The 10,000-nt window shown below is 39.0% G+C and overlaps 1 protein-coding gene across 7 annotated transcripts in view; it reads left to right on the forward strand.

Annotated features, from left to right (window-relative positions):
* Positions 1-10,000, forward strand: part of LOC115219859 (shootin-1-like) — a 145,121-nt gene that overhangs the window by 84,911 nt on the left and 50,210 nt on the right. For all 7 annotated transcript variants that reach the window (XR_005002247.1, XR_005002246.1, XR_005002249.1 and 4 more), the window contains exon 3: positions 8,704-8,764. Coding sequence is in view for 2 of the 7 variants with exons in the window: in XM_029790150.2 (XP_029646010.1) it covers positions 8,704-8,764 (61 nt within the window). In the remaining 5 variants the exon portion in view is untranslated. The remainder of the gene's footprint in view (positions 1-8,703; positions 8,765-10,000) is intronic.

The following is a 10,000-nucleotide window of genomic DNA, read 5'->3' on the forward strand; positions in this document are numbered from 1 at the left end:
CAGCTTTGCCTTCCATCCTTTCAGAGTTGTTAAAATAAGTACTAGTCATGCACTGGGGTCAATGTAATCAACTTGTCCGCTTCTTCGAAATTGCAAGCCTTGTGCCAAAATTTGAAATTATTATTATTATTATTATTATTATTATTATTATTATTATTATTATTATTATTATTATCATCATTACTGTGCAAACATGTGCCATCCCAACCAGGACTATTCGCAACAACCTCCACCTCATGTGCTACATCATAGAGAGGGTAGGTAATGAAGCTGGCATGGATGGGACTCTGATCAGTTTAGATCAGTCTAAAGCCTTTGATAGGGTTGACCATCAATACTTGGCAGCTGTTCTCATGGCAGCCAGTTTCGGTCTGGTACCAGTTGAATATTAGGGTTGATATAATTGACTAACCCCTTCCCTGCGAATATCAGGTCTTGTCCCTGTAGAATAAAAAAATGTATTCATATATCATATATCTACTATACTAAATATATCTGTCACCTCATTTCTCCCCTGTGTTATCTTTTCACCTCATTTTATGTAACCCCAAAAACACAAATTGTAATCTATCTTTGTAATATCCCCTTCATCTGTCACCCCTGTGGCAAATAAATCATCATCATCATTATCAACATCACTATTATTATTGTTGTTGATGTTGTTGTTGTTATTGCAAGCACCTCGTCCCTATTTAAATATTTATTAACCTACAGAAGCAAGCAGTTGGTATGTGTTATCAAATAGCTTATCAAAAATATCTGCCATATATCACACACACCTCTCCCCATTGATGTTATCACAGAATTTTGAGATATTTCTAAAAAATATATTTAGGTTTTTGTTTTAAATTATTTGTCATTCATTACTCCAACAAAGAAGGGGCAGCGCCCATCGCATGCTTCTTTTAATTTTATTTACTTATTTAATTTAATTTAATTTAATTTTTTTGTTGGATGCTTCTCTTTGATTGCGAAATGTCGTTCTGTGGGAGAAATGAGGGGGAAGTGAAGGGGAAGTATGGTATCTTGGAATGTAGGGATCACAGTGGGGGAGCAACAAGTGCAGAATTGATTGGATGGCAAGATGATGTAGAGTATAGATGGTGGTAGGGTGTAGACAACAGTGAAATAGTAGAGTAGGTAGTAAATGATGGTGATGGTGGGAAGATGGTGGTGAGGGTGGCAATGACCTGGGTGTTGTTCTTTAACCCTTTAGTACTTAAACCAGCTATATCTGGTCAAAATGTTTTATTTTGTTTTATATTCAAACTGGTCAGATGTCATTCTAAAAATAAACACTCTCACATCATTAAAATCTCAAAGCTGCAAGATTGTGCACGATCAATTCAAAAGAATGGGAATAAATAAATATTACATTTGACTGAATAAATTGAATGCTAATCAGTTAATTCCTAGTCTGTGCTGATCATTGATCAAAAACATTCCAACCATGACCATCACATCCAGTTCTTTTTTTTTTTTTTTTAATTTTCCTAGGTTGTGTACATCCTAAACCACATGATTTGAAGCAGATTTTGGGGGTACTAGTTTAGCATTCTGTCTTCCATAGTATCCATAGTCTACACTGTAAAATAACCTGATCAGTCTAATAACCACAGGTTATTGAATGACCATGGTTTGATGCTAGCACAAGGATTTTAAAGAAAATTAGAGAGGCACAGGAGTGGCTGTGTGGTCAGTAGCTTGCTTACCAGCCACATGGTTCTGGGTTCAGTCCCACTGCGTGGCACCTCGGGCAAGTGTCTTCTACTATAGCCTCGGGCCGACCAAAGCCTTGTGAGTGAATTTGGTAGATGGAAACTGAAAGAAGCCTGTCGTATATATGTATATATGTGTGTGTTTGTGTGTCGGTGTTTGTTCCGCCCAACATCGCTTGACAACCGATGGTGGTGTGTTTATGTCCCCGTAACTTAGCAGTTCAGCAAAAGAGACCAATACAATAAGTACTAGACTTACAAAGAATAAGTCCGGGGTCGATTTGCTCGACTAAAGGCAGTGCTTCAGCATGGCCACAGTCAAATGACTGAAACAAGTAAAAGAGTAAAAAGTAGTGTCGATAGACATCACACTGAAGTGTAAATGGTCAAGTTGACAGCAAACTAAAGTGTTACCGTTTTGATTTGCTATTTCTAATGTTTTGAACCAGCTAAGGACTGAGGATTTGGCAAATGCAGACATAGTCAGTATTTCTCACTTTTAATATTTTCTTCAGATTTAAGGTGATAATCTGGCAGAATTGTTAGCACCCCGGGCAAAATGCTCAGTGGCATTTTTTTGTTCATCTTTATGTGCTGAGTTCAAATTCAATGGAAGTCAACCTTGCCTTTCATCCATCCAGAGTCAATAAAATAAGCACCAGCTGAGAACTGAAGGTGGTGTAATTGGCTTATCCCCTCCCCCAAAATTGCTGGCCTTGTGCCAAAATTTGAAACCAATATTTTCTTCAGATTCAAGGTGGCGAGCTGGCAGAATTGTTTGCACCCCAGGCAAAATGCTCAGCAGTGTTTTGCTGTCTTTACATACATTCCGAGTTCAAATTCCACCGAGGTCAACTTTGCCTTTCATCCTTTTGGTGGGGGTCAATGAAATTGACTGGCTCCCTCCTCCTAAATTGCTGGCCTTGTGTAAAACATCTGAAGCCAATATTTTCTTCAGATTTATTTTACGAAATATCAAAATTTCTATCTCACCACTGTGACCTGACCCCTGACACAGTTCTGTAGTGTCAATGACCAGGTCACAGCTGTATGATGTACATTTTGACATTTCAAGAAATAAATGGTTTCTGCTTCAGGAACAGCCAGTAATTTTGAGGAGAGCAGAGATTAGTCAATAATATCAACTCCAATACTGGACTGGTACTTTGTTTTATCAACCCAGAACGGATGAAATGCAAAGTCAACCCCAGCAGGATTTGAACTCAGAATGTAAGGAGCTGGAATAAATATCATTTTAAAAAATAAATAGAAAGTAAATTTTAAGTTATTTTTTTTTTTGTTGTTTTGATACTTTACTCTTGTTCCCTTCTTATCTACCCTTTTAAACTACATTCTTGTATCTTTAGGGTATGCCCTGACATCTCATCTCCACCATTCTTTCTTTCTTTCCTGTTGGGGTTGCCATGTATCTCCTCTTCAACAAGACACCTGTTTGTGTCCCCTTGTCATATTTTAGCCCCTCAACACGTGGCACCAAGTCATCTTTCTCAAAATTATGCCTGCCTCAAGCATATCTTGTGAGCTGATTTGTGAATTTTACTGAAAATTGCCTTTAAAATCTGCTCCCAGCACACTCTGTAAAGTGGTTGGCATTAGGACGGGTATCCAGCAGTGCCAAACTAGGCACTGGAGGTTAACACAATCCTGTGGCTCATCCGATACTATTAATCAAACCATCCAACCCAAGCAAACATAATACACAGACATTAAATGGTGATGGTGGTGGCAGTGGCAACAATGGTGGCACTGATGCAGCAGTAGTAGTAGTAGTAGTAGTAGTAGTTGTAGTAGTAGTAGTATAACTACTACATTCTTTTCAGGACTGGTACCTTACTTTACCAACCTCAGAGGAATAAAAAGCAATGCCGACCTTGGCAGAATTTGAACTCAGAATGTAAAGAACTAGAACAGATGCTGCAAAGCATCTTGTCCTGTGCGCTAATGATTCAGCCAGTCCACTGCTGTTAATTGTTTCTGATTTAGACACAAGGTGTGCAGATTTGAGGGGAGGGGCTTAGTTTATACAGAATACAGTAATCTCTTGACTATCGCAGGTATTTTGTTCCACCCTGTCACCTCACCGGCATGATCGGTAAAAATCTCTCTTTACTCTTTTACCTGTTTCAATCATTTGACTGCGGCCATGCTGGAGCACTGCCTTTAGTCGAGCAAATCGACCCCGGGACTTATTCTTTGTAAGCCCAGTACTTATTCTATCGGTCTCTTTTGCCGAACACCAGCATCGGTTGTCAAGCAATGCTAGGGAGACAAACACAGACACACAAACACACACACACACATACATATACATATATATACGACAGGCTTCTTTCAGTTTCCGTCTACCAAATCCACTCACAAGGCATTGGTCGGCCCGGGGCTATAGCAGAAGACGCTTGCCCAAGATGCCACGCAGTGGGACTGAACCAAGAACCATGTGGTTGGTTAGCAAACTACTTACCACACAGCCACTCCTGCGAATATTTTTGTAATTTGTATATATTTATTTTATTCTAAATGTAAAACACCACCTTGGAGGAATCGACAAAAGCTTTAATAATAAACCGCGATATGGCGAGGTATTTCTGTAATAAATAATTAAACCAAAACATCATCATCATCATTCCTTTTACGTCTGTTTTTCCATTATGCATGGGTTAGAAAAACATCTGGAGTTCACATACAAAGAATCAAATCTGGGCAACCTTGGTGGATATAAATGTGTGGTGTTTGTATACCCACATACATTGACTCACACACTCATATATACACACACTCATATATATATATATATATATATGTCGTCATGGCACTCCAACAGTGAAGATGATGAGGGTTCCAGTTGATCTGATCAACAGAACAGCCAGCTCATAAAATTAACGTGCAAGTGGCTGAGCACTCTACAGACACGTGTACCCTGAATGTAGTTCTTGGGGGCGAATCAGTGTGACACAGAATGTGACAAGTCTGGCCCTTCGAAATACAGGTACAACAGAAATAGGAAGAAAGAGTGAGAGAAAGTTGTGGTGAAAAAGTACTGTAGGGTGCACCGCCACCCCACTGCCAGAGCCTCGTGAAGCTTTAGGTGTTTTCGCCCAATAAACACTGACAATGCCTGGACTGGGAATCAAAACTGTGATCCCATGACCGTGAGTCCGCTGCCCTAACCACTGGGCCATTGCACCTCCACTATATATATATATATAAGTGCCTGACCGTACCACTTAAAAGTACCGAGCACACTCTATAAAGTGCAGCCCACCGGCATGGGCAACAGACATTAAATGATGATGATGATGATGTATACACACACACACACAGACACACACATGCTTATGTATACTAGAGAATCTGAAATGTACAAAGTTCCTAATTTGTTATAATTATAGTTAAACAATAATTAGACATGCCTGACGTGTGTATTATAGCGAGTGGTGAGTGTGTGTGTGTGTGTATGGAGTGGGGTATATTATTGCGGAGAGAAGGATTGGCAGATTGAATTTCAGAGGTTCCTGTTACATTCACTGCTCTTCAAAGGTCAGGGCACATATATACACACATCCACACACGCATGTGTGCACACGCATGTACATCTACGCACATGCACATGTCTAAACGAATACATCTGTATACATTCACTTTCGATTCATGCATGTGTCCCACATGACAAATAGTTTAGACCTTCAGTTCACAACCCTGAGGTTCTGAGTTCAATCTTACTACATGGCACTGAGGGCAAATGTCATTTTCTATAGACTCAGAATAATCCATGACTCGTATGTCAAACTGGGTAAATGGAAAATGTATAGAAGCCTACTGAGTGGAACTCTGTATCTGTAATCCAAAGATAGGTTTGTCATACACATTGTGTCATGCTGTTTCTGTTTCAGAATCATATTAAGGGAACATCTGTCTGTGGAATACTCAGCCACTTATATTCTAATTCAGGAGTAGGTAATTCAATAGATTAACCAACTGAATCATCATGTCAAACGATGGAAATCCATTAGCGCTCTGTGTGTGTGTATGTGTGTGTGTGTGTGTGTGTGTGTGTGCATGTAATTCTGTTTGAGAATTAAGTTAAAAGTATATAAGTCTAGGTGTGGAAGCGTGAAGCCTAGCAGTTAGGGTATTACACTCACAATCTGGTAACCATGAGTTCAGTTCCCAGACCGAGCAGCACATTGTGTTCTTGAGCAAAACACTTCATTTCACATTGCTCCAGTCCACTCAGCTATAAGTGGGTTATCTCTGCAACAGACTAGCTTTCTGATCAGGAGGCATGTTGGCCTGCACGCTTAGCCCTGTGGAGTGGCATCATTTGAAAGCTAAAAAACAATGCAAAGCGCCTTTCATCCTTTCAGGAATGATAAAAGATGTACCAGTTGCGTACTGGGATCGATGTAATCAACTGACACCTCCCCACCCGCAAAATTTCAAGCTGTGTGTTTATAGTAGAAAAGACCATCATCGTCATCATCATGAACAAGTAAAACAACAACGAGGCATATGGCATAGTGGTTTAGAGCATGGGCTACTAACCCCAAGATTCTGAGTTCGATTCCATGCAGTGACCTGAACAATAACAATAATAATAATAATGATAATAATAATAACATCGAAAAACAAAATACCTTAGGAATGAGAACCCAGGTTCGAAATTTCCCCAAGACACCTGAAGGATGATGGAGGGTATATCAGCCGAAACGTTGTGTTAACAACAAACAAGATGAGGACAAATATCCGTCGAATGTAAATAATGTACAGTGTATAACAACACCTGAAATCAAATATCTGAATTTGTCCCTAATAACTGACCGAGACCCATCCATTCATCCATCTGTGAGTGTGTGTTTGTGAGAGTGTGAGTGTCATCTACATCACTGTCCTCAATTTACCTTCAGTTGTCAATGCTTGCTTACGTTGGGCAAGTCTTTTCTAACACAGCTCGTTACATGCTACAATCTTTTGTTCTCTGCTTCATAAATATTTATACAGACACAGGCATGACTGTGTGGTAGGAGGCTTGCTTCCTAACCACATGTTTCTGGGTTCAGTCCCACTTCGCGACACCTTGGGCAAGTGTCTTCTACTATAGCTTCGGGCCGACCAAAGCCTTGTGAGTGGATTTGGTAGATGGAAACTGAAAGAAGCCTGTCATATATGTGTGTGTCAGTTTGTCCTCCCTCGCTGATTTGCAGCTGGTGTTGGCATGTTTATTATGTTCCTGTAACATAGTGGTTCAGTGAAAGAGAATGATAGAATAAGTATTAAGCTTGAAGAAAAGTATAAGTGCTGGGGTTGATTCATTTGACTAAAAATTCTCTAAGCTGGTGCTGCAGCATGGCCACGGGATGACTGAGACAAGTAATTAAAAAATATATGTGTGTGTAAGGCTTGTTTGTATGTGAAACTTTTGATTGAATACTCAAATGATGCCCTGCCTATTTTTCAAATGAGGTAGATTTTACTGCACTTGTATTTGAAAGTACAGATCTAGCAGCGGAGTTGTCAACAGGGTAATGTCAACAAACGTCACCGTCTGCAGTATAGTGTTCTTTTGTGTGAAGTGCAGTGTAAACATTTCACACAAACACAAGCATGTACATACATATATGCACATACATTTCTCTATCTCTCTCTTTCTCTTCTTAATAACGATATGTATTAGTTTGATGCTCAGGAAAAAATGGAAAAGTTTTTCACACTGCAAGCCTAAATGAGGAATGAAAATGGAGACAGGGAAAAAAACATGTATGTGTACATACATACATACATACATATACATATAACTAAACTAATTATGACTTAATCATCCTCTCACACCATCTCCAATGAAGGGATATCTTTATATATAAAAGTGAGGTTGTGTGTCTGTCTCCTACAATTTAGATTCCTAACAACTCCCACATTTTGCGGTGCAGTTTAACTTATAGTTGTGATTCATATCGAGCCCTTCTGGGTATTAGCGCGCATCTACGATGAGTCTAAGATTTTAAAAAAAATTTATCATCATTTTTTTCCATTTTAATGCATTTTTTCGCTATTATATAAGGGAAGTAACTCTCTAAAAATGTCTACGATGAGCCAACGATTTTTAAAAAATTTACCATAATTTTTTTTCCATTTTTAATGCATTTTTTTGCTATTTTTTGGCTATAACTCTCTAAAAATGCTTATATAGTTATTTCCCTTACAAACCCGAGCAACGCCGGGCGATACTGCTAGTAATTAATAAATATCCTGGAAACAGCTATAAGACCTACTATCTATAAATGTTCTAATATCTACACAGCCTTGGTTTTTTTTATCTCATTACACAAAAAATTCTTATTTATATGTATATATTTTTTAATTAAAGCTGCAAAATTATCACAGATCAGGAATGTGAAACTCTGAGTGACAGTTCTGTGATAATTTTGCAGCTTTAATACAATATTATATTACTCTACTTTTGGTATTTGAGTACTATTTTTTCCACCTTGTTTTGCACTCATGTGCTCACCTCTGTGTGTGTGTGTGTGTGTGTGTGTGTGTGTGTGTGTGTGTGAGTGAAACCAGCCGCTATGCTTGGTTGCTCAGATTTTTATTCTCTCTCTGATTATTTTCTCTTATTCCTTTCTCAAAGCATAAAAGACTTTCAAACTAAAACACCTGCTTGTTGTTCATACACTTGTCTTTTGTCTTTCTGTAAATTTCAACTATATATCTATATCTATACACATACACACACACATATAGATATATTAAAGGCTTCCTTACAATTTCCACCGACCGAATTCCACTGACAAGGCATTGGTTGGCCCAGTGCAATAGTAGAAGATAGTTGTCCAAGGTTTTGTGTAATGGAACTGATCCAGAAACCAGGAGAGTGTGTATGTGTGTATAGACATACACACATGCATATGCACATACATATATACATATGTATATTTATGTTGTAATTTCTTATTTCTCTTTTCAGAGAGGAAAACTTATCCGAGCGAAAACTTCACTTGAAGATAAGTTCGAAGATCTCACTAAATGTAAGTAGCTGTACCATTATTATTATTATTATTATTATTATTATTATTATTATTATTATTATGGCGGTGAGCTGGCAGAATTATTAGCATGTCGGGAGAAATGCTTAGTGGTATTTCATCTGTCTTTATGTTCTGAGTTCAAATTCCGCCAATGTAGACTTTGCCTTTCATCCTATTGGGGTTGATGAATTAAGTACCAGTTTCATACTGGGGTCGATCTAATCGACTGGCTCCCTCCCCAAAAATTTCGGGCCTTGTAGAAAAGACTATTATTATCATTATTATTAAGGTGGCGAGCTGGCAGAATCATTAGCATGCCGGGAGAAATGTTTAGAGCGTAAAGACAGACGAAATACCGCTGAGTTCAAATTCCGCCAAGGCCAACTTTGCCTTTCATCCTTTTGGGGGTCAATAAATTAAGTACAAGTGAAATACTGGGGTTGATGTAATCAACTTACCCCCTCCCCCAAGAATGGCTGCTCTTGTGGCAAAATTTGAAATCATCATTATTATTTTTATTCTTATAATATAGGGTGGCAAGCTGGCAGAATCGTTAGCACACTGGGTAAAATGCTCAGCAGCATTTTGTCCCTCTTTACGTTCAGGGTTCAAATTCTTCCAATGTCGACTTTGCCGTTCATCCTTTCAGGGTTAATGAAATAAGTATGTATGGGAAGTATATTCAAATCCATTAGAGAGCCATTCTTTGTATCTTGACATGAAGAAAATTTTCCACTTTTGACAAATAGGTGTAAATAGACCAAGTCAGTTTGAAGTGCTCAACCCAATCTAGATTGATGGATGCATGCATTTTGAAGTAGTTACCCCCTCTTCAGCATCAGACACTGGAGAGGAAGAGGTACAATGAACTGACTTCAGATTGATCTCTCTTATATATCATGGCTAGTGCCGCCTCACTGGCACCAATGCTGGTGGCATGTAATAAGCACCATTTGAGCATGGGTTGATGCTATGTTGCCTGACTGACTCCCTGTGCTGGTGGCATGTAAAAAGCACCATCCAAATGTGGTCAATGCCAGTGCCCCCTGACTGGCTTCTGTACCAGTGGCACGTAAAAAGCACCCACAACATCTTTGGAGTGGTTGGTGCTAGGAAGTACACCCAGCTGTAGAAACCCTGCCAAATCAGATTGGAGCCTGGTGCAGCCTACTGGCTTAGCCTCAGTTAAACCATCCAACCCATGCCAGCATGGAAAGTGGATGTTAAACGATGATG

The sequence above is a fragment of the Octopus sinensis genome, linkage group LG15 (genome assembly GCF_006345805.1).
Source record: "Octopus sinensis linkage group LG15, ASM634580v1, whole genome shotgun sequence".
In the NCBI taxonomy this organism is placed as follows: domain Eukaryota; kingdom Metazoa; phylum Mollusca; class Cephalopoda; order Octopoda; family Octopodidae; genus Octopus; species Octopus sinensis.